Source organism: Aythya fuligula, chromosome 2 (genome assembly GCF_009819795.1).
Source record: "Aythya fuligula isolate bAytFul2 chromosome 2, bAytFul2.pri, whole genome shotgun sequence".
NCBI lineage: Eukaryota > Metazoa > Chordata > Aves > Anseriformes > Anatidae > Aythya > Aythya fuligula.
The window spans coordinates 127,560,240-127,586,585 of NC_045560.1; the positions used below are offsets into that span (position 1 = coordinate 127,560,240).

At 35.7% G+C, this 26,346-nt stretch overlaps 1 protein-coding gene across 1 annotated transcript; it reads left to right on the plus strand.

Moving 5' to 3' along the window:
- The first annotated feature begins 956 nt into the window (after positions 1-956).
- On the plus strand, positions 957-22,059 carry HNF4G (hepatocyte nuclear factor 4 gamma). The gene is made up of 10 exons (XM_032182637.1): positions 957-1,074; positions 4,120-4,288; positions 6,345-6,439; positions 10,121-10,227; positions 13,201-13,356; positions 15,788-15,875; positions 17,956-18,108; positions 18,248-18,484; positions 21,428-21,550; positions 21,941-22,059. Exons 1-10 carry the CDS (start codon positions 957-959, stop codon positions 22,057-22,059), a joined length of 1,365 nt encoding a protein of 454 aa, XP_032038528.1.
- The last annotated feature ends 4,287 nt before the right edge of the window (positions 22,060-26,346 follow it).

A 26,346-nucleotide genomic window follows, 5' to 3' on the forward strand; every position in this document is an offset into this window, starting at 1 on the left:
AGAATTACTTGGGAAGCAAAAACATTTGACATTTTGCTAATTAGCAAATGAAATTCAGCTTTCCCACTGATACTCAATTAACTTTTTTTTTTTTTTTTTTTTTTTTTTTGGGGGGGCGGGGGCAGTTGGCAAAGGTGGAGGTTAACTGGATTTGTATATGCCATGTACACCAGTCGATGAGCAGTGGACCTACCTAAAATCTCTGTCTTCTTTTTAGAGAAGGTGAATTATATTTTTTCTTGTGTCTCTGAATGTTACTTGAAAACAACATGCTTTCATCATAACCTAAGACTGTGCAAGATCCACTGCTGCCATTACGACACAGGATGTGATGGAGGGAATCTCTAAGGTTTCCTTTCTTGCTGTAGCATTTGTGTTGCTTGAGGTCTTGGTTAAGTGTGCCTACACAGTTGCTTGTTGTCACTGTTAATAATAAATAAATAAATATTGTTAATATATAAAAAATAACAACTGTAGAAATAGGTATATTTTTTTCTTTAAATAACGATAAATATATGGGGCTTCAGCATAGTCCATAATCATATCACATTTATTTACTGTTGAGAACAGAGAGAGCAAAATGGCATGCAATCCATTTACAAGCAAGTGTGGTTTGTTTAGGACCTTTTACACTGCAAATTGACAACAAAATGTGTAGAAGGTCGTAAGAGATAGGAAGCTTCCTGGATGTACTTGGGTTCACGGAAGAATTGGAGCCAGTGCAACTCCTGATAAGGTTATTCCATAAAGCATTCCAAGATTATCAGAAGGGTTGCACTGTATCATAAAAGAAAAAAAAAATGCAGACAGAATATAGCATGCAGAAGCAGTTTTCCAGCTCCTCCCATTGCAGCACGCAAGAGACACGGTTATAGTTAACTTTGGATTATCAATCACTGTGAAACAGAATGGAAAGGTTGTACATTTGAGTAGCTTTTTCACTGTTTTTGCACTGAATGATGAGGCTCTCAGAACCAATATTAGACATGGAAATGGCAAACTACAGTGAAGTTTTAGATCCAACGTATACTGCTCTGGAGTTTGAAACTATGCAGATTCTGTATAATGGCAATGGTGAGTTCTGTTCCATGACGCAAAATCAAGACAGTTAGCAGAAAAAGTGAAGTTTAGTAATGTTATAGGGTGGTAGCTAAATGTTTTATTTATGGAGCTTTTGGGGATTGTTTTCAAACTACAAATCTGTTCTTTTACACTTCATCGCTAACTCTAAGTTAATAATATTATAATTCTTTAACATTAAGGGAAATAAACGAGAGGTTATATGTAATAAACTAACTGAACTAACTGTCATCAGTCAGTTAGTCAAAGGAAGAAAACGGTGTATTCAGCAGTTGTTTTATTTGCTGTAAGACAAATGAATAACTAGTATTGATGATTTGGACATGAAGTCTATTTTGTATATAACACTCATGAGGACAGTACAAAATTGTCCAGAGGCTTGTGAAAAAAAAAAATAAATAAAAAGTCTACTGCTTCTTGATGCCTAATTTCTAATTATTGGACTAATATTTTACTTATTTAAATATTAATTAACCATTCTAGATACATGTATCTGTGAATGAGAGTGATTATTTTAAATCATGTTGGCTTTCTACAGGGTACAGTTTAGCTGAGAAAACCCATTGGTATTTGGCTAATATAGCATTAACCACTCTACTTACTCTAGGTGGAATTTTTTAATGCAATTTTTTTTTTTTTAGAAATTGAACCAGTCAGTTATGCTTGAAATAGAAAGCACACCATTTAATTCTGCCTTCTTTTAACACTGATGAGAAAAATAGGAAATCTCAGACTATTAAAGTGAAGTGTCAGGTGAATTAAACTAAACTAAACTAAAATGACTTTCGAAATCTTCTAATGTATTTAAAAAATTGTTTTAGCTTTATAATAAAGCATAATTCATAGTTATAGTGTATATATTATAGTGTATGTAATATACATGAAATATAATATATGTTAAAAGGCAAAACAAATATTTAGTGATTTACAGGAAATATTCAGCACCTGCATTTCCTATATATATAAATTCCTGCCATAGGGAGCCCAAGTTAGTTTTTGTTGTTGAGCTTGAAGTTTTATTTGAATTTCTTAGTAAACAGAAAAGTAGATTTGGTTATTGATTTAGGAAGAAAAACCTTCACTGCCAAAATGATTTTGAAGCTATCAACAATGATTATGTAACTTTTAGATGATTTATCTGATTTTTCTTTCAATATAGGTGATTTCATTACTCATTTAAACCTTCACTGCCAAAATGATTTTGAAGCTATCAACAATGATTATGTAACTTTTAGATGATTTATCTGATTTTTCTTTCAATATGGGTGATTTCATTGGTCATTTGTGTTTTGCTGAATTGCACCCTTCAGATCTGTTAATGTTACATAGAATGGGAAAGCAGATTAGGGAGGTTATGCTGTGTTGCATTATGTGTTGGTGATACAGTTAAATTATTCACTGTAAATGATTAGTTTGACAATTATTAGTTATTGAATGTAGTCCTTTTCTGTTTAGCATTTGCTTTGAGCTAAGCTTATGTGCTTTATGATAGAATTTATCAAAAAGTTTGACTTCGAGTTACAGTGCTAGTCTGGAACAGAATGTCTCTTCTGAACTTTCATATGTGTATTTTTGAAACTTCATTAATTAGAACTATTCAGAGAATGTTAACTGTCCACATTCAGACAGATTATGCAGTTCTGTTGAAATCTGAGAATTTTACAAAATCAGGTCGATTTCACAGATATTTTGTTTCAGAATAATAACAAGGAAAACAAGTATCTCCGTCTCTCTCTTTATGTGTCTATATGTGTCTATATACAAACACATACATGCACATACAAAGAGATACAATTTTATTCTTTATAAACATATACATATACTATATGTACTATATATACTATATATATAATAGCTTACAAAGAAAACTTTTATATTTCTCCAGCTAAATTATTCTGTAAACCATTTTAAAAATAGTTTTCCAGTCAAACAAACCCAATTTTAAAATAATAAGTTCTTCATATAACTGAATTGTTAACTTTCTTATTTTTATATGAGCATTTTATAATTTTCATCAAACACATCTCTGTAAAACAGGAAAAGTTGGTGCTTCTTCTCTCTTTGTCTAAAAAAATCGATTTAAATTTTAAGATCCTTGGAACACAAGCAAAATTATATTATATGTTTGCATAATACATTTCAGATGGATCCACTATGACATGACAAATTATATTTATCAATATCAATAGTTTTACTTTTCAATCTGACCATTCTTCATGAACTGAGGTACTTGAGTTTTTAATGCAGGCTTGAATATCTAAGTAATGTGAAACTCTTTCCTCTCTGACTGAATAACTACAAATGCTTAAGACATACTGCAAACAGTTTTCCTTTCATAAGACTAGAAACATACTCAGAAAACATCTGTTAAACCTTGTGACTCAAAAGAGAATAAATATGACTGTTCTGTTTTAAGGTAAATTTCTTCAGTATTGTTTACCACATTCAGTGACTAAATGTTAATCATATGTAGATAATCTCTCATGGAACCGTAAAGTCTACACAAGTCTTCCTTTGGGAAATTTCTTCAAGGAAGTTAAACCAAGTCATCTTAACATTCATTTTATCATTTATTATGCAAATATTTTTTTTTTTTTTTATATGTCATGCATGCAATTGTTTCTTTATATGATAGGAGCTGGCAATAATTTGTGACTACGAAGACAGTATATATCTTTGCCAGCTAAGTAGGCAACACTAGTCAATGTCAAAGTTACTCATCATGTTAGTTAGAACATATGTGTAATTATACTTACAAAGTTATACTTTAATTTTTAACCCCTTTCAATTGGATAGAGTTTGGAATAAAATTATTTCTGTTGTGAGCTTCATAAATTCTGCTAATCTGACTCTATCAATTTGGAAGTGTTCATCAGAATGACAACCAGATATAATCACACGTACTGTGGTAAATAAATAGCAAGTGTCAATTAAAAGAGAAAAGACCTGAAAACCCCTCAATTTAAGTATAAATTGGTCATGGAGTCGTTGTTGAAAGTCTTGTCTGTAACTACATATGTTGTTCTTGCCTCTCCTCAGATAGTTCAGGTGAAGCAGTCAACATGAATACTGTTGACAGTGGAGTCAGCAGTCTCTGTGCAATATGTGGAGACCGAGCAACCGGAAAACATTATGGTGCTTCCAGTTGTGATGGATGCAAGGGATTCTTCAGACGAAGTATACGGAAAAATCATGTTTATACATGCAGGTATTAAAGAAGTTCCTCTAGATGCACCAAATTAATGAATGTACCAAAAATTACTTTCAGACTTTTTCAGAATTTTCAGAACTTGTAAGGGGTATTTCAGCTTTATCTGAAGGAATTCTAAACAACATTTTAATGGAGTATGTAAGTGATGGTATGTTCTCAAAATTTGGAAAAAAAAAAACACCTTCCACTCAGGACTACTGAATTGGACTATCTATAAATGGCTTCTCTGAGGTGAAATTTCTGTAACACCGTAAATTCTTTTTTTTTTTTTTTTTTTTTTTTAATTATTATTATTTGTGATTGTAACATGTAAAATTTTATTTATTTATTTATTTATTTTTGCTATGAATTATATTCTTTTTGTCTCTACTAGAAAAAAATTGTCATTGTATTACTAAAGACTAAAGAGCTTACTTTTTTATGGTTATAAAAGGCATCACAGAATCACAGAATAGTTAAGGTTGGAAGGTTGACCTCTGGATGACCTCTGGAGGCCATCTGGTCCAACCCCCCAGGGACACCTAGAAGAGGTTGCCCTGAACCATGTCCAGAAAGGGATCTCCTTAAAAAAAAAAAAAAAAAAAAAAAAGAAAGAAGAAAACAATATATTTTCTTGTCTCTTCACTGGTAATGTGGAAAGTGTGATTCTTAACTGTTTTTTTTTGGTTTTGTTTTTTCTTTCAAAATTGTTCCTTAGAAGGCAGTTTCTGAATAGAATTTATGAGTCTTCTGAAGACAGTTCAAGCACATCTACACATCTTTCCACTTTGGTGACACACTGCTCCTTTTAGTGACAATTCCCCTCTCCACTCCCCTCCCCCCTGTCAGTATGAATTGCAATCTCCTAATATTTGGATGCTTAGCTGCCCAAATTGTCATATTGGAGGTATGTGTACCATATTTGAGGAATTGCTCTGTGCATGCACAAGTCTGTAATATACCAGTTTTAAGTCATGCACAGGAGTACTTTGTGAGTTTAGATACATCAGTAGCAGAAAACTTATTTATAGCCTGGAAATGCTAAAAGCTATTGCTGGAAATGTTTGCTCAGCTCTTCCTTGAACACTGAGCTTTCTTATAAGGAAGTATCTGCCTTATAAGTAGATTACATTGATATGTCATAGACATGCTTCCAAAGTGGTGTGACATGGTGTGACAATAACTGACTCCAAGCAGAGCTCTGGAAAACATACATCTATTTATATATTTATCTGTGATTTATCTAATACATGCACAACAAAAAGGCAAAAACAAATGGAGAGGAGAGGATATCTCATATCCATTCTCTGTAAGTACATCTATCTGTAAGGGTGAATGAGAAAGCTAGGTAAGCTTACTTGTAGAATCATAGAATCATAGAATCATAGAATATCCTGAGTTGGAAGGGACCCTTAAGGATCATCAAGTCCAACTCTTGACACCGCACAGGTCTACCCAAAAGTTCAGACCGTGTGACTAAGTGCACAGTCCAATCTCTTCTTGTAGTGCTCTGTGCATTTCCTCATGTCTTTATTTTATTGTGGTATTCATTTTTTTTTCTCTCACATTTCCTGTTTAAGTTGTCATCTGTAATGACACAACTTGTTCATTGGTATTTCCTGGAAAAAGTAAACTCTGCCAGACAAAGGTACCAGTGTTGCAGGTATGGGCTCCTCCGTGCTTGTAACAGTTGACATTTACATCAATTGTCCCATCTTTTTCCTATTAGTAGGTTTCCTACCCTCCCTCCCCTACCCACCACCTTTCTGTATAGGCAGTTGCTGGCTTAGTTTACAAGTAGACTGAGGTGTAAATAATGCACATAACTCCAAATTTTTCTACACTTGTCCATTCCAATACACACTTTATACACACACACATGCCTACAAAATAAGGAGGTATGAAATGCCTCTCAAGACTGGCTAATGGAAAAAAAATGCATATAAAAAGTGATTATAGACATTATTCTGTCAGGACAGATTATTTAGTTTTCATAATCAAGGTGGTGCTTTGTTAATGCTCTGTATATTTATCTTTTGTTTTTTTTTTTTTTTTCTTTTTTTTCATCTGATAGATTCAATCGACAATGCGTTGTTGACAAGGACAAGAGGAATCAATGCAGATATTGTCGTTTAAAAAAATGTTTTCGAGCAGGAATGAAAAAAGAAGGTAATATAGTCATTTACTATTTGATATACTAAGAGAAATAATCTGAATGTGTTCTAAAATTTGATCAAAATTAAAAAACATAACAGCAGAATAATTCAATAGAAAAGTCTGCTCTAGTGCCTGAATGATGGAGAATTGCTTTTATACTGAGGTGACATATGCATCATCTAATTTTCAGGTAGGTAAGAAGTTTTAACACTTTGGGCATTAGAAAACATTATAGGTTTAAAGTAAATCTGAAACTGTTTAATGCATGAATCTTGGCACTAAAATGTATTAATTTCTAAACATTGAGCTGTATGCCTGGAAAAATTCAAAGCATGAGATTTTAGTTCAAATTTTTATTTTTTTTAACCAAATTTGAATAATAAAATCCACATCTAGGATTTTGTTTCTACATTACTGAAGTTACAGTGCCAATTTACTTGTTTTTCCCTTAATTTTTGATGTTTGAAACATTTAAACAAGAGGAAGCTTTGTTAAATTGAGAGAAAAAGTACTGATGAGATTAATAGAGGTAACTGTCAGTAGAGTGTCCATAATCAGAAAGACTTCTAACCTCACTGGGGTTCTCATTCGTGTGTATGGGAAGATTTTTATTTAGGCATCTCCATGGCAGACATGAAGAAACATGGTTATCCCAGTGATCTTCTTGTGGAAGTGGAAGGATTAGATCACTACAAAGCAATAGCAAAAGAAAAGCAGTAAGAATATCAGAGAATTCTTGTACCAGGTTGTTGGGCCTGTTGCTTCACTGCCAGTTATAATGTAGAGGCAAAAGACATCCTAATCTGGTTCAAATAAGCAGTTAAAATGGTTCTTTCATCACAAAATTTATGTTTGCTGTGATACTCTTTGCAACCTGTTTTATTTGTAACATGGTATGTCCACTTGAAGGCCAGTCTGCAATGTGAGCACATGGCTCTCCTGTACTGTAACTAGTCTATATTAGCTTTAGTCTAGACACAGCTTTCCTAATATGAGGCTTTTTTTTTTTTTTTTTTTTTTTTTTTTTTTTTTGTGTGTGTGTGTGTGTGTGTGCATTTTTACCGTAGTATTTCTTTGCTAGTGATCAAGTTGTGGTATGAGATAAAAAGAATTTTTTCCTTGCAAACACATGGGAATATTCTAAATAGAATAGTGCTGTGAATATATGAAATGGGTTTGCTAATTTCTGTGGAGCACAGTTTAATCTTCTGAAATTTTAATTAATAAAATTAGTAATGTTGGGTATATATCATCAATCTAAAACGAAGAAAAGGGGAGACTTTCAAGTCCATAGCAGCTGTAAAACTTCTGCAAAAAGCAGAACTTTACAGACATTCAAAAACTGGAATTAAAGAACAGTTTACCTCAGAAGGGACATCTGTAAGTCCAGGCCCCCATTTAAAGCGGGGCTAACTTCTAGCTTCCGTCAGGTTGCTAAGGACCCTGTCTGGCCAGGTTTACACAGTCCCTGATAGTGGAGATTTCTTAGGCTCTCTCAGCAACTTCTCCCAGTGCTTGACCACCCTCATTATCATTTTCTTCCTCATATCTAACTGGAATGTATTATATTGCAAGTAGTGTAGTGTCCATCACCTTTTGTCTTTTCACTGTGCATCTGAGAAGAATTTCTCTACAAAAATTAGAACCTCACCTCCACTTCCACCTTGGTCCTCTGCCATATAAACAAAGACACATTTCCCTGCTTCACCTTGGACAGCCTGTGGGTTACATCACCATAGCCCTCCACTGGACACCTCCCAGTTTTCCAGTGTCTCCCATATACTGGTGAGCCCAGTGCATGGTTTGCTGACACCACAACAAGACATGCTGCTGACTTATGTTTAGGAACTGAAAAGATATATCCTATTCAAAACTTTTAGTCTCATTTACATTGTTCTGCCTCTTCTGATCCCACTACCTGCAGAACTTTATTTTTAACTTGTGTCCGAGCCATGTTTATTCAAGGCTTGAAATTTTTCAATTTACTAAAGTAATTGAAAAGACTAAACTGTAAATTTCACTACTCATATTCTATTTTAGACCTCTGTACACCATCAGGTTAAATCTTATATTGTAACTGTAATATAGTCTATATGATGTATTTTCAGCTTGTTTTCAGCGACTCTCTCTTTCAGTGTGAAAGTGAAAAAGGGCTTCAGCTGGCAGAGGCTATACAAGCCGTCTTTGAGCAAATATTCCCACTTAATATGCAGATGGAGTCTGAACAAAAGTTTTAGGAAGACAAACAATCCAGTCCATCAGAAATTATACATACACAAGAGCAAATAGAATCATTTACCTATGTAAATCAAAGTGTTCTGCTAGTGACTTTCACTAGTGATTGTCAGAATAACATACTATTTTTCTAATACCAATCATTGCTAACCTTATTTTGACCTTATTTTAAGCACTTAAGCTGCAGAGATCCAAAGTGAATGTTTATTCTTCATTCTTGTAAAAAATGCTATTTGCGTTTGTTTGTTTCACGTCTGCACAAACATTTAGCACTTTGTGTTTATCACTGTGCAACATTTCTTATTGTGACCTTAATAAAAGGCCCATCATTGAATGTCCTTGGCAAAAAGTTACTACACCTCAGGAATAAACTGTGTGAATTGTTCAGATAAACCCTGAAAACTATTCAGTGTATGGATTTTTTATTTATTTACTTTCTTTTTTATTGAAGCCTTTGGTACTACTTCTAAATTCTGTAATGTAGATTGTTTCCCACAAAACAGCAAACATATCTTTGGAAATAAAGCTACTGCTCTTAAAAGATGATGAGATCCCTTGTGCAATGAAAAGATTTTGATCAGTATCATTCTTTTTTGTTGTTGTTATTGTTTTTCTTCTTTTTTTTTTTTTTTTTTTTTCCTTCTTGGCCTAATCTTGGGCATGGTCTGGGGTTTAGAAAAATCTGATTGGGAGTTTTATTTTCTTTTCTTCCTTGAATTCAAAAGTAAGCCTTGTTGCTTCCTGAGCCTTCTGTGTACTAATTAAGGATTTCTTATCCAAAGTGCTTTTAACTGTCTTTTTTTAAGACACCATGAGACAGAACTTACTTTCCTGGAAGTTTTTTCTTGCTTTTTAAAATACATTATATATATTTTGTACTTAGCTAATGTTCTGTGAACTGGCTAAGAATTCATTTTCACTGAGGAGCATGAGATTTAAACCATTAAATTACATTACTAGAGGATTTAGCCATTCATTCTGTTTCAGGATTTTTCACAGAAATCCAAGAGTAGGACTTTCATATTTCCTCTCACTCAGACATTTTGTCAGAGGTGGTGCCTCTTGACCTATTCAGCAGTACCAAGTGTCAATTTCTACCATTGTCATAAAGCCTCATTTACTGAAGTGGGTAAAATAAAAAAAAAATGACAGAATATGTTCTAAAGGAAGAAATATATATATATATATATTTAACTTTAATAATGACAGTCACAAAAGTGCTAGCAATTCAGTATCTAGATGCAAGTAGTTATATTTAGTTTTACAGGCAAACTTCATTATATGAATAAGGACCATGAACAGGTATTGTCATCTTTCCTCATTACACAGAACTAAAAGCAGAAAGTATTTTTTGAGTGTCGTATCTTTTGTTTCTTATGCTTATCTAGTAAACCTCTGAAATGATATTGTATGGTAATGTCTACAAGTTAATAAATGAGACAAATTATTTTCTTACAGCTGTACAAAACGAAAGGGACAGAATAAGTACAAGAAGAAACAATTTTGATGGCTGCAACATTCCATCTATTAGCACACTGTCACAAGCTGAGACACTCTCCCGTCAGGTACTGAGATCCACCATAAAATTATTTCCTGATTTTAAGAACATTTATGCAATAGTTAAATACTTTCAGTTTCTCATTGTATTAAATGAAGATTATTTTTTCTCCTACTTGCAAAATGCACCCATCTTCGACTTCCTAATGAAAGAATCAGCAATATAATACCTTCTTAAAGCAAAGTCAATAAAAAATTCTACTTTGTCCAGGACAATATGTCCTAGGCACCTTTCTTAATAAAGCTTTATGGTTCTTACTGCTTTTAAATCAGTTGCTGTCTCAGGCAGCTTGTGGCATCTATCTATCCTTGAGACTGGCTTTCTCATGAAAAATTAGGGAAAAAATTGTCCAAAGCCATTAGGTTTCAAAGGGGTGTGGACACTCATTTCCTTAGGTTCTTTTGAAAATCCCATTTTTAATATCCTTAGACATTATAAATGCAGCAAACAAAAGTGTTCCAACTGTAGTCTATTCATATCTCACTTTTAAATTTTATTTGTCTCATCTGAATTTAATTTTCCTTTTTTTTTTTTTTCCATTTTTTTTCTTTTTTTTCCATGTTCAGTCAATTACTGACTGTAACAGTCTCCAGTCCTTTTCTGCAACTCAGATAAATCATGGTCATTGATTCTGCATTCTTGCACCTCTTACTAACTTACTTAGAATTTAACTGCCACCTTTATGATTTCATGATGAATGATTTATACATCCCCAAATGTTTTGTAATCTCATCCTTTATCAGCATCTCTCTTAGGGTGAAACTGTCTGTAAAGAATTGATGCAGGAATTACTGGGTGATAGTCTTTGGCACATATTGCATGTCTTGGCAGACTAGATGAACGTAATGTACCTTCCTACCTTTCATACTATACAGTATAAAAATATACCTATTTTTACCTCCTTGGTAATGCTTTGAACTTGCTTATTGTGCTTTGTGTGTGTGTTACTCCCTTAATCATTTCCAACTGACACCTGCAGTCCAGAAATAAGAGCTATCTTAAACAGAATCATGTCCTGAGTCTTTTCTGTCACAAACTTCTTTTCAGCTGTTAGCTTCTTGTCCTAAAACATCATCTTGTGCATACATATGAATGTATTATACTTATTACTTGTTGTAGTGGAAGAGAATTTCTCCCAATAAGCCAAGCACGTATGAAGATATATATGAAAGTCACCTCAAAGACCAAGAGGTGACATTAACATGACGGAAAAGTGATATCCTTCAAGTCCTTTTTTTTTTTTTCTCCTCAATCAAACGGGCCTGTAAGATGAATTCAGTCCTGAGAAGAGACTTGGAAATGGAGGTAGTGTCACAAATAATTGGCTCAGTCCTTCAGCTTTGAAAATGAGGAAGAAGATCGCATTCTTCCATTTTTTTTTTAATTTTCATATTAAAATAGGGAAAATAAATTGTCTTGTCCCCTAATATGCTTCATGAGGGCAAATTGTCCAAGTAAAATGTTTTTTCTCACAGTTACAGGAGAAGCTTTCTGGATCATGTAATTGTGAAAGGGACATGGTAGATTCTCATATCAGTAAAGATATGAGTCACTGACGCTTCTCAGAATTGTGGGGATATAGTGTCATATTGTCATGTTCATCAAGTTGATGACTCCCATGTTGAACCCCAGAAATGAGGGGCATGTCAAAGCAATGAAGAAATAGAAAAAGGAAAGTTCACAGCTTCATGTCCTTGTAAAGAGATGCAAACCTAGGAGTTCATTATGAATCCCCAACAGAAGTTCACAAAGTAATTTCAGAACACGGCCCATATTTTTTCCTAGAAGGTGTAATTTATGAAGTTGTATCGCTTTGATTAAAGGATGGAGAGTGTATCAGGTTCATGAGTCGATAAGTCTAATGATTTAAACTGCCTGTTCTTTCCCCTCTTTGGTGGTCCTTCCCACCAACTGGTTGGTGGATGTCTTTTTTACTATGTCTTTTTCTTGTAGATCAGAGAGTATCCTGCTATCAAAACATTTTTTTTTTTTTCCTGTGTAGGTATTTTTGAATCATGATCAAGACTCCTCTTTTCTGGAAAAAAAAAAAAAAAAAAGAAATGTTGAGTTTCTTTATTCTCTTACTGTACTGTGGGTTTTCTAGATTGAATGACTCTGGTAGTTCTTACCTGAATGCTATTCAGTATTTTCAACTTTGTTTTTGTAGAACAGATACCAGAAATGGATTCATGATTACAGCAGGGATTTCATAAATGGTCTGCCTACAAAGAGACAATGTCTCTAATGTTTTTCCTACATGATAGCCTTTGAATTATGTCTGAGGATTTTTTCACCTGCCTGGCTGCTGTATTCCCCTGAGAAGTAATGTTCAGATGGTTAACAGCCATTACTGTCTAAGCTGTTTTCAAGGTTTTAGGCTAGTGAATTATGTAGGAAGTGTTGGGCTTTAGTTCAGAAGTGCAACTCCCTTTGACCCACCAAGTAAAACGGTATTTTACCATGGATCCCAATGGGGGATTTAACATGGATCTGCAAATGAGGGGAATATGGTAGGAGTCAATGCAAATAGCATCCAGCATCCTCAAATTTGTAGCTATGTAAAAATAAAACAATCTTTTCTTATCTTGGAACTGGGGTGGGGGCAGCAGCTATAACCAAATCACCAGATTTCCTGAGGATGCTTTCCTAAGTTAAATAGAAGGTGAAACTCAGATTCAGAGGCCTCATACAGTATTTCCCTCCCCTCCCCTCCTCTCCCCTCTCCTCTCCTCTCCTTTATCTCTCCCTCTATCTCTCTTTTTCTTTGCCCTTAATGTTATTGTCTCTATGAGCTCTTTCATTTTTCTAAAACAAGATAACCATTTCAGAGGAAAAAAGGAGCAACAATAAAACAAAGCTACAACAACAACAACAACCAACTTTTTTTTTTTTTTTTTTTTTTTACTATGCTTTTAAGCTGTCATATAAATTCAATTATACAAAGTTCAACATTATTAATTTTTTCTTTCAATATGTCCAGATCTCAATCTCCAGTCCTGGTGCAAGCACTGACATAAATTCTAAGAAAATTGCTGGTATTAGTGATGTCTGTGAATCTATGAAGCAACAACTTTTGGTCCTGGTAGAATGGGCTAAATATATTCCAGGCTTCTGTGAATTACCATTGGATGACCAGGTACAAGAGGAAACCAAAGAGAGAACTTTAATTACTGTTGTGTCTTTTCTGTGATTTTTAAATTTTATGAGTAAACGGTCATGTTTTTTTTTTGTTTTGTTTTGTTTTGTTTTGTTTTTTTTTTCTGATCAAATAGTTTGTTATTAGATCCCCCCCCCCCCTTTATTTTTTAAGTTTTATAACATTACCACCACAAAAATAGAGGAAATTTATATGACTTCAGCCTTTTAAATCAAGAAATCAAGTCTTCAGCAAACCAATACATCCGTCAGTATTTTGTGCTTTCTGCATTGTTTTGCAAGGAGATACCAAGCTGAATGTAAAAATGAAAAAAAAAAATCTTGTAAAAAAAGAACATTTTTTTTTTTTTCTGATCTTGCAAAATGTTTATTTTGTGTCCATCTTTTTTTATAATATGGTTTAAGACATTCTGCTATTTAATATGAAGCATGTTTTCCTTACAAAAAAAAAAAAAAAAGTCATCAGAATCTCGAGTAATTGCCAAACACGTATTTATGTCATTCTATAGCAAGTAATATTTCATATGATGTAATGTACTCAAATTATATTGTATATAACAAGAGTGTGGGGAAAAAATCATGAGACCTTGATGGGTTCTTCAGGGTTTTTATGTGACAGAGGTCTGACCTATCATCACATCTGTAATACACCTAATGTTTAGTGGTTTTCAGAGTCAGCCATGTTGGCACACTTAGAACTGTCTTCATGTAGGCAGTCCTTTCACTGGCCGCCTGGCTAGTAGGCGAATTCATGGCTCAGGATCTCCTGATTCCAGTCCACTGACATTTGATTCTGCTTGAAAATGCCTCTGGGAAGTGGCATTAAGAAATTCTTTTTGCCTCTTCAGTCTTTCAGTTTGTAACAAAGTCCCATGAAGAAGGTTAGTTAGCTCATCCTTCGGTTTGAAACTCAAACTGAGCTCATTTGCTGGTATACTCTTTCCCAGGTATATGGAGTTGTTTCAGGCAACAGAAGATTCCCTCCAAAGTAGGCTCTTGATGCTTTAGTAAACTCACATAATATGTGTGTGCACATGCTCAAAGTACTGAAATAAGTTAAAAATCTGTTCATGTAAAAGAGGGAGAAAAATAATGTTAGATCTTTAAATACAATGGTTCCATAAGGGCAACAAAAGCAAGCAATAAATATTGCTGCTTTTAACTTGTTTAGATGGCATGAAAGAATATGGAAAGGATCAGGCATCATTAAAAAGTTATTGGTTTTCTTAAAAAGAAAAAAATATATTGTGTGGAAAGATAAGAGATAACTTAAGACTGAAAACACCCTTGCAGTGCTCAAAGAGTATGTCTGGGAAATATTCCTGAACTTTAAGTACCTTAGAAAAACAATGACAAATGTATTGGGAGTTAAAACAAATGCCACATTTTCATTTGTGATAACCTCTTTCTATCAGGCATTGTGCATTTACTTATCAAGTAAATTATCAAATTTACGTATATATATATAAATCAAGTTTATTATATATATATAATTTATAAAGTATTTAGAAAAAAAAAAAACACCAACAAAAACAAAAAACAACAAATCAAGTAGTTTGGGAGAAATGATTCTTGATCTTGGAGTCAAACCATGGAGCATGTCAATGTGGATAAGTTAACTCTACTGAGAATCTGTCAAGTCTTAACACATTAAGTATTTCTAGGTGCTGTGTTCCTTTACGTTACCCATAAAGTATTGACTTGTGTTCATAAGAAAAGACTTGCATGCAAAGACACAAATTCTGTGAGGAAATAGAGGTCAGTGCTTCGAGCAAACATTAAAAAGGAGAGTAAATATGTGACAGAGTAAAGTAATGATCACATTTTGAACTGCCTTTCTGGTATGAATCAGGTTTCTTTGTTGTTGACTGTAGCAGATATTTTAGCATATCTGGCTGTGTTGGGGAAAAAAGCTCTTTTAAGTAACATAAATTATTGGTTCAATGTGATAAAAATGAAAGAGCAATACTGCAAAATTTACCACCTTAGTTCATTCCAACCCACTGGAGTCTTTAGTACCAATTTATAATTCCAGAGCAAAATTTGATAATAAAATAAACACTAGGAAATGCAAGTACAAAATACTATTGAGAAGTATTCTGCGGAGCTGTAAGTTTAAAATCTAGACCAATGGTTAGAAGTGAGAAAGTATTACAAGTTAATTATAGTGTGTTATTAATTCAGTGCTACAAAATGGAAGGTCTTTTCATTTAGTTTACATTGTATCTTGGAATCTTAACAGTACCTATAGCTGAATGTACCTGTGGTAATATGCATCCTCATTTCTTTTCCCCTCTTTAGAAGTTTTGCTTTATTTTCTAATGAATCTGCTGTTTTTTGTTTGTTTACTTGTTTTTGTTTGTTTGTTTTTGTTTGTTTGTTTTGTTTTGTTTTGTTTTGTTTTGTTTAAGGTTGCCCTGTTAAGAGCACATGCTGGGGAACACCTGTTGCTTGGAGCAGCAAAACGGTCTATGGGGTATAAGGACATTTTACTTTTAGGTAAATATTGATTTTATTTCAATTAATAACAATGATGTTATAGTACACTAGCAACCATGTAATCACTTGAGTGGAACAACTGTTCTGGCACAATTAAAGCTATACATTCTGTGAATGCGAAACAGCTATTAAAGACATAATATCACATGTCCTGTTTTAGCAAAAGCAGGACATTTTTTTGTGTGGATTAACATGGATAAAGATCAGATATGAGAAACAATTCAGAGTTCCTAGCAAATTGTTTCCTTATACTAGCAATATTTCTGGCATCTTTGTTCCATTAAAAATAAGCAAAACAAACAAACAAACAAAACAAAACAACAACCAAAACACATAAGAAACCATTTAAGAGAGGAGTCTCTTAAAGAGAGTCATTTCAGTTTTCATGAAAACTCTTTATCTGGCACTTTCCTGAGAGCTCTTTAGACAGAGATCTTACAGGCTAGCTTTTCTAGCCTGTAACTATTTCTTCCCTGCAACTATTTTTCCCAAGAGGTCTTTCACTGCTGCCTTGACAGTCATCACATGTTCATCACGTAAAGAGCAATCCTTTTGTCCCCTGTTGTGTGGGAGACAGGTACATCCATGGCATGCTAAGGAGTATCGCATGTGTAACAAATCATGAGACAAACTTATTGATGGTCACCTTTTCTGAGTTATATAAAGAGACCATGGATAAAGGGGCATTGTCACATGGTGGAAATATGTCTTCCATTCATTCACACAACAGAGAAGCACAGTCATATGATGAGATGTGTGCCTGTGTGCATAATGACCTGGATTATGACATGTTAGCACTGTCTGACACAGTACTCTGGCAGTCTCAAGTGCACCCTGCCAAAATGGTCTCGCTGAATATGCGCAGTACTTTGGCTGTTTTGTGAGAAAGCATGTAGGTCTTCTTGGAATGTTGATGTGTGTCAAGATTATGAAGAATATGGACTTATCAGTGTCGTGGTACAAGAAAGTTTTCTGCTACTTGTTCTCTTTGGGACTGCCTTTTCATAGCTCTAAATCATCTTGAATTTACTTTCACACATACCATAACATTAAAGCAACAGAAAGATATTAGTAGAGATTGCTCTGGAGATGTTACTGGCACCAGTGATATTTTCAAATTAGAAACTATACAAATGACTTCCTTGATGTAGCTTCTTTCTCTAGCTGCAGTTTTACTGACAAAATTAATGAAATAAAAATGAGATATCTACATTTTCGTTAGGATTAGTAAGTAATAAGGACAAATAATGAGAAAATAAACAGAAAATTATAATCAGCATCACCAGAATCAGCATATATACAAAAAGAAGAAACAATTTGAAGCTCTAAGGCGTATTTCCGATGCCTAGAAGTAGATGTCTATATAGTTTATGAGTCATTTTGGCATAGATCTCTTGTGATATAATCATCCGTTTTTCTTTCAAAAACTGCTTTGTGGCTTCTGGAAGCTCTATGTTTTTCCCACTGTTCTCATTACTTATGTTAGATCATTTCTGCACAGAAGTTGAATGAAGATACCAAAAATGGTCACTTACCCAATATCAAAATTTAAAATGATAAGAGCAGAGAAAATTGGTTCTTTACTGAAAATTTTCTGATGCTTCTACATTTTAGTAGGAATAACAGGATCATCTGTTGGATAAAGAAGCATTCCTGGTGCCTTCTGTGAAAGAAGTTTTCTTTGTCCATGGACAAATCCTGATCATTTAGCTTGGGATATGTTATTGTAATGTAGGAGGAAGAATTTTTAGATTACATTGCATTACATTGCATTTATCTTTCATATAAAGGCCTGCTTCCTCCACGTTCATGCATTCAAATGTCCATCTTAGTCCTGTAGACTAAACAGTAACTACACATGTTGCCATATTCATCCACACAGCTTATTGACTAGGTGAGAGCTGTAATTATTTGCAAAATAACAGTTTTGTATCATATAATGGAGAGCTATTGAATAAAAAACAAACAAAAAACAATTTGATTAAGCAAAATGAAGAATACTTTTGAAAATGTTCCTCATGTATTATGTTACATCTAAATCTTTATATCAATCAACATGTTGGTCTTCTTTCTCTCCAAGGTAACAATTACATAATCCATCGCAACAGTACTGAAGTAGAGATCAGTCGAGTGGCAAATCGGATTCTAGATGAACTAGTTCGACCCTTCCAGGAAATTCAAATAGATGACAATGAATACGCTTGCTTGAAAGCAATTGTGTTTTTTGACCCAGGTACATATTTGAAAATATTTGAGAATTATTGCCAATTATTAATTTTGTTAAGATTATATTGAAAATAATCTTTGTTCATGTAGCAAGTGCTCATATTTTTTGTTGTTGTTGTTTGTTTGTTGTCCGTTTGTTTTTTCAGATGCAAAGGGCTTGAGTAATCCAGTAAAGATTAAGAACATGCGGTTCCAAGTCCAAATAAGTTTAGAGGATTATATCAATGACCGTCAATATGACTCCCGAGGAAGATTTGGAGAACTTCTGCTTCTACTGCCTACACTCCAGAGCATCACTTGGCAAATGATTGAGCAAATACAGTTGGTTAAACTATTTGGAATGGTTAAAATTGACAGTTTACTTCAAGAAATGTTACTGGGAGGTAAGATAATAACCTCTCAAATTTACCATGTTTTATTCTGTTGAGTTTAGCATACAAGGATGTTGAGAGAATCATGATGTAAGCAAGCACTGTGAGTACTGTGAGTACTGTGACAACGACTGAGCTTTGGGTCATATAATTGTTGGCTAAAGTCTTGGCTGCTCATGTTGTTCCCTCAGTCCTACAACTTGATTTTACTGTATTTTTCTCAGTCATCGCTGGATATCTAAACACAGAATTTACAGACTCACAGAGTATTTGAGGTTGGAAGGGACTTCTGGAGATCATCTAGTCCAACATGCCAGTCTCAGGCAGGGTCCCCTAGAGCACATTACACAGAATTATGTCCAGGAGGGTTTTGAATATCTCCTGAAAAGGTATCACCCATCCCCTTCAACCTCTCTGGGCAACCTGTTCCAGTGCTCACTCATCCTCACCGTGAAGACATTTTTCCTCATATTCAGATGGAACTTCCTGTGATTCAGTTTGTGCCCATTGCTTCTCATTCTGTCATTGGGTACCACCAAAGAGACTGGACCCATCATCTTGACACCCTCTTAAGATATTTATATAGATTGATAAAATCCCCTCTCTGCCTTCTATTCTCCAAGCTAAATAGGCCCAGCTTCCTCAGCCTTTCCTCATAAGAACGATGCTCCAGTCCCCTAATCATATTTGTAGCTCTCTGTTGGACTCTCTCCAGGAGCTCCATAACTCTCTTGTACTAGGGAGCTCAGAACTGGATACAGTACTCTAGATGTGGTTTCACCAGGGCTGAGTAGAATGAGAAGGTTACTTCTCTCAACCTGCTGGCAACTCTTCCTAATGCACCCCAGGATACCACTGGCCTTCTTGTCCAAAAAGCACACCACTGGCTCATGGTTAGCTTGTCTGCCAGGACTCCTGGGCTCTTCTCCGCATAGCTGCTTTCCAGCAACTTGTACTGGTGTATGGAGTTGTCCTTCCCCAGGTGCCAGACTTTGCACTTTCCCTTGCTGAATTTCATGAGGTTCTTGTCAGTCCACCTCTCCAGTGTGTCCAGCTCTCTCTGAATGCAGCACAGCCCTCTGATGAATCAGCCACTCCTCCCAGTTTTGTAGCACTAGCAAACTTGTTGTGGATACACTGATTCTATCCGTTCATTCACATCATTGATAAATAAGTTGAACAAGAGTGAACAAGTACTGACTCCTGTGAGACACCGTTAGCTACAGGTCTCCAACTAGATTCAGCACCACTGATCACAGCCCTCCGAGCTCTGCCATCCATCCATGTTCTCAGTCCTCCACGCTGGCTCCTCTTCTGTCCCATGTTTCCTGAGCTTGCCTGTGAGGATGTTGTGGGAGATAGTACCAAAAGCCTTGCTGAAGTCAAGGTAGACAACATCCACTGGTCTCCCCTCATCTACCCAATCAGTCATTCCATCATAGAAGTCTATCAGGTAAGTTATGCATGATTTCCCCTTGGTGAATCCATGATGACTACTCCTGATCAGCTTCTTTTTCTCCACATACTTAGAGATGACATCCTGGATGAACTGTTCCATCACCTTTCCAGGGATGGAGCTGAGGCTGACTAGCCTGTAGTTTTGTGGGTCTTTTCTTGCCCTTTTTGAAGACTGGGGTGACATGGGCTTTCTTCCAGTCCTCAAGCACCTCCCCTGTTCTCCATGACTTTTCAAAAATGATGGAGAGTGGCTTAGCAATAACATCCAGCAGCTCCCTCAGCACTTGTGGATGCATCCCAACTGGGCCCATGGATTTGTGGTTATAAGGTTAGTTTAAATGACCTTTAACCTGATCCTCTTCAACCAATGGAAAGTCATTCTTTCTCTAGACTTTTTCTTTGTCTGCAGGGCCTGGGATTCCTGAGGGCTGGCCTTAGCAATAAAGTCTGAAGGAAAGAAAGCATTCAGTAATTCTTCCTTCTCTGTATCCTTTGTCACAAGGACACCCATCCCATTCAGCAGCAGACCCACATTTTCCCTAGTCTTCCTCTCTGATGTAGTTGAAGAAGCCCTTCATGTTGTCCTTGATATCCCTTGCACATGGATCCTAGCCTTCCTTGTTGCATCCCTGCATATTCTGACAATGTTCTGGTATTTCTCCCATGTGGCTTATTGCTTTTTCCACATTCCATATACTTCCTTCTTCTATTTGAGTTCTTCCAGGGGCTCCTTGCTTATCCATGCAGGTCTCCTAACAAAGACACTCTCCTCTCCTCTGACAGATGAATCTCATAGGAGGCCAGGTTTGTCAAGGTGAATCTCATGGTCTGAGTAGCCAAACCCCTGTCTGTGACACCAGCCGTGTTACTGTTTGTTGATTCAACAGATTTGATTGGCCCTTTCAAACCTCTTTCCTTTGACTGTAAAAACTACTTGCTTTTGAGTCCCTTACTGCCACTCCCAGGGCTCTGTAATCTTTCTTGATATTCTTTTGACTGCTCCTATTACTCCTATCACTGGTGCCCACATGAAACAAAAACAGTGGATAATAGTCAGTGAACTGAACTAGGCTTGATAGTGTCCTGATGACTTAATTCCCTGATACAAATGCCCATTAAGCATCACACCCCTCTAGAGAATGCTTCAGGTCGGCTAATATGTGCTTTTGTACCTCTCAAAAGAGAAGTGCCTACTACTATCACCTGTTGCTTTTACTTAGTTGCGCTGGTTGTTATACTGGGAGCAGATTCCTTAGGTAGATTGCAGAACCCTTGCAAATATTTAAATAAATCCACTGTTACTGCAGTCAAAACTGTGCAAATAAACATAGTGCTTAATGTGGTTCAAGTCTGGTTAAATTGTTTAATGAATACCCAGAAGCAATTATTCAAATTGCCAATCAAAATATTTGCTCTACAGAAATGTAATTATTGCAATATAAATTGCTGGCAACAACATGTTCTTTTGAATTGCTATGTGCTCATGTATTTTTGCAGGTACTTCTAATGATGCCAGTCATCTGCATCATCCAGTACATCCTCATTTAGCCCAAGATCCAATAACTGGCCAAACTATCCTCATAAGTTCAATGTCTACTCCTGTACATGCAGAACAGATTTGTAAGTAATTGCAAGTTAGCCTTCTAACATAACATTTCAAAGTTAGAGATTAAAATATTAATTATATTGGTGAGCTGTCAGTGCTCATAGAGCTATTTCATCATCATTCCTAGATTAAAGTAATTGTACATTAGAAACAGGTACTTATAAACAATGTTATATAAGAGACTTTGACTTGAATTTAATCTAATTTTAACAATTCAGCACCATTCTGATATATCATTGGTTTCACATGAACAATTTTTAATAAGTTGAGAAATTCTGATAATGTCCTATTTACCGAGCATGCCAAATGCAGAAGAACATCCATTTGGGGCAGTAGTATGTATATATGTATGCAGAATAGGCAAGAATATAAAAATGCACAATTCTTTATGAATTCTTTTCCAGCTACTCCAGAAACTCCATTACCTTCCCCTCCTCAAGGCTCTGGACAAGAATACAAAATGTCTACAAACCAGGCTTCAGTAATCGCACAGCAGTCTATTTTGAAACAAAAAACATTGTGATAATGTTTATCTCTTTGTCTTGCTCTTCATACCTTCCTTCTTTATCCCAGTCTTTCCCTTCTTCCCCCCTCCCTCCTTTCTTTCTTTCTTCCATTTTATGCACTAAATAAATTGATAGGACACTTGCACATTAAAAATCTCAGGATGATAAAGGAGATTATTTCCTCAGCAGCCACTACTGTGGGTATTTCTTAAAACCCTTCATGATTTAGAAAGTAATATACGCTGTTCTAACTGACATGTGCAGCTGTAACTGTGGCTACTGAAGTGTGAAAAATGTGTATAAAGGTTGATACTATCTTCTGATCTTTTAACTGCACAGATTTTTTTTTTATCTTTTTTTTATTAATTTCCTGTTGTAGTTGCCTTAATATTATTGTTTTAGATGTGTATATAATTTTTTTTTTTTTTTTTTTTTTTTTTGTGACTTAACTGGTTAGTGTTCATTTAGCTGTGAATTGTAGACATGAAAAAATGGGTTAATCAAACCAAAGACAAGATTGCATAAATAATAAGGCAGTAGGCTATCAAACAAAGCACATGTATTAAATAAAAAGGAGAAAATACTGAATGGATAGAAATATACATCCCCCCCCCCTTTTTTTTTCTTTAATATCCTGATTTGAAAGAAGCATCTCTTTCAAGTAAAATTCCCACAAACGATTTGAATTCTCCCTGCTTACCTATTTGTATGAATCAGAGAATCTGCCACATGCAAAGACGTTTGGGGACTTTTAAAAATCTGCATACACAGTAATGTTTATATTACTCAACTGGACAGTGCCTAGGCATGGGTGCAGACACCAGACTGCTAGCATTTATATTGCTAAAACGTTAGAAGGGGACTTATAATGTTTTGTCGTCAGGACTAACTATTGGTCTCCCAAACAATTTATGGGCACACTTTGGGAATTAGGCCAGTCTTTTCACTAGGCACTTTGAATATAGCCAACTTTCTTTACAGAGTATAACTATAGGAACGTGGCCAGACCACACCACTTGACCTCAGGGCTGGAGACTTTGTACTGTTTAATTTAATAGTGTAAATGTAGCCATTGTGTTTATTTACCTAACTGACTGGTGAACTTGTGTTTCAGCAATCACTCTAAACTTTACCTACAGAATAGTTGTAGTTTTGTAGTAGCTCTCTGTCTAGAGAGAGGTGGCTTACTAACCCAAGCAACAGACATGTCTGAGTTCACCTTCAGATGTTCCTGTTTTGAGCCATGGTATTTCAAACCATGAAAATAGCCAGCACATCAAATAGTTGCTCTGTGGATTTCAAACTCTTATAGTCTTCAAAAGCTTGGGACGATTTGACTTACTATGAAGAGCCCCCTTTACCATCTTCTTCCTTTACAATTTGGAAGGATCTAGCATTGACTAAAGTTTTGGGTCTGGAGTCTATATTAACCCATCTGGATATGGATGCGCTGTTGATTTGCACAAAGGACACCTTGTGCAAATCTTTCAGTAACAGTGTGTGAAAATGATCTCGTTATGATATACAAAGTGATTATGCTATTCATACAGTACTGGTGTCATAAGAAAATTGCCACTTCGCACATTTTATTTATTCCAAACAGCAATGTTTTTCCTTTAGTACTTTAGACTTTTTATTCCCAGAAGCTGTAAAGGAAAGAAACAGAAAAGAGAGAATAAAATTTTGCAGTTTGCTGAATTATTACAAAAAGAAAACACAGACAAGTCAGAAATTCTTCAAGGTGAGATGTTGATCATCCTGAATCAGACACCTGCCTTAATCACAACATCCAAAGGTGGCATAAAGGCATTGAACCTCTGATTTTTAAAGTTACTTAAACAAATGGGTACTATTCTTCAGATACTATTTTGCAAGCAGAAAATAAATACACAGTAAATGCTGAGCTGACCTAACTGTTCAAAAGATTTTTAATGAGAATACATTTACCACCAGGTAGATGCTGGTTTTCCTTATGTTATTTTGAAGTAGTTGCATTTGTACTTAAGTCTGCACACAGTAGCTTTTGAAGTTTACTTTGCTTTTTAGAGAATGTTTTTCTTTTTGCTGGTTACCATTTATTTTTTCTCAATTCATTGCTTTTTTTGCAAGACCCTTTTAGTATGAGTTTTTATGACAAAAAAAAAAAAAAAGTACCAAAGTTTTCCCATCAACTTTAGAGGGATCAGGACTGTACTATTTCTCCAAGCAGTTCACTATCACTTTGTGCAGAAACAGATAAAGCATGCATGAGAGACACCCAGAAGTTGACTGTCTGGGGTCACTTTTATATACCTGTCATAGAAAGACGGTGAGTATTTGTCTCTAGCTGGATCTGCATGACTTCACTGGATCAGATTAATTAAGCCCATTTCAAGAACATGGCAACATTGGTCTGACTAAAAACATTTAAGTGGAAATAAAAAGTAGTCCACAAGTTGTGCCTTATATGCACATAATAGTTGAATGTGCTTAGTTTTCACACTGTAGTTTAGGTATCAAATGTACAATAAAATGTCCTCTCACACTGCCAAAATGTACTAGATGAAAAATATACTTTAGTATTTTATCTTGCTAAAAGGTGTTATCTATTTTGTATGATATATTACATTTTTGAATAAGAAGAACACCACTATAATTTATTGGGAAAGGCTGATTTATTTTATAAATGTAACATTATTTTTGTAAACTTAATTATGAAAAATCAAAAATGATTAGCTTTGTTAAATATTAAATTATAATAAGATGTAACTTTATATGGTTGAACTCTGATACTAAGTTTTTGTGTTTGAAATTGAAATGGTTGTTGGAAATATTTCAAATGGACTGTTTTTCATCAAAACTCAATAAAGAAAAATGAATGATGCAAATTACACATTTGCCTTTTGGTATTTTTTTTTTTTTACTATTTACATAAACAATTATGATGCTTTATATTGCTTATCTTATGAATAAGTATAAAACCATACATGCTTTCATCTCTACAGTGTTCACAGAATCACAAAATGGTTGGGACTGAAAGAGATCTATGGAAGTCATCTAGTCCAACCCAGCTCAACCAGGATATTGAAATCATATGAAAGAATATGATGGCAACATTTTAGTTGATTCTACTGTAACATGACAAAGTAATACATAGCTATGGTTTTCAGTTTTTAGTTCTGCCTCAGAAAAGTATTGAAGCCTGTTCTTAATTCCATATGTGTTTAAAATGAAGCATATGTTCAACAGTTGTGGGTTGTTTTTTTGTTTGTTTGTTTGTTTGTTTTCTGGACAGGGATAACTTCAGAAATCACTCTTTCCTTGCTCTAGTGCACTGTTATTTAGACCAATTTAGTTACAACAAAGAAGTTATTTACTTTGTAAGTAAATACGTTTAGTATACTTTTTAGTGAGTAGCTTTTGAATAGAAGTGGTATAGTGGGTTTACGTGGCAAGGTTTTGGTAGCAGGGAGCCATAGGGGTGGTTTCTGTGAGAAAGATCTAGAAGCTGCCCCATGTTTAGGAAGGGCCCCATTGTTTTCCAGATCTGAGCCAATAAGCGATGTTGTTTGCGCCTCTGTGAGAGCATATTTAAGACAGGGAAAAAAATGCTGCGCCAGACAGCAGCCGGGAGTGAGAAACAGCCTTGCAGGTTCCAAGGTCAGTGTAGAAGGAGGGAGAGAGGTGCTCCAGGCGCCGGAGCAGAAGTCCCCTGAGGCCTGTGGTGAGGACCATGGTGAAGCAGGATGTCCCCCTGCAGCCCATGGAGTACCACGGTGGAGCAGGGTTCCACGCTGCAGCCCGTGGAGGAGACCACGGTGGAGCAGGTGGCCCTGCACCGACGGAGGCTGCCGCCTGTGGAAGACCCCTGCCGGAGCAGATTCCGGGCCGGACCTGTAGCCCGTGGAGAGGAGCCCACGCAGGAGCAGGTGACCTGGCAGGAGCTGCTGCCCGTAGGGGAGCCAGGTTGGAGCAGTTTTCTCCTGAGGGATGGACCCCGTGGTACGGACCCATATCTGGAGCAGTTCTGGAAGAGCTGCTGCCTGTGGGAAGCCCACGCCGGATCAGTTCATCAAGGACTGCATCCCGTGGGTGGGACCCCACAGCACAGGGGACGAGAGTGACCGAGAAGGAGCGGCAGAGAAGAAGTGCTGTAGACTGACCATAACCCCCATTCCCCGTTCCCCTGCGCCGCTCGGGGGGAGGAGGTGGAAGAGGGTGGATGGGGGGGGAAGGTGCTTTTGTTTTTTTTTTCCTTTGTTTTCTCACTTCTCTCGCTTGTTAGTTGTAGGCAATAAATCTTACTATCTCCTTATGCCGAGTCT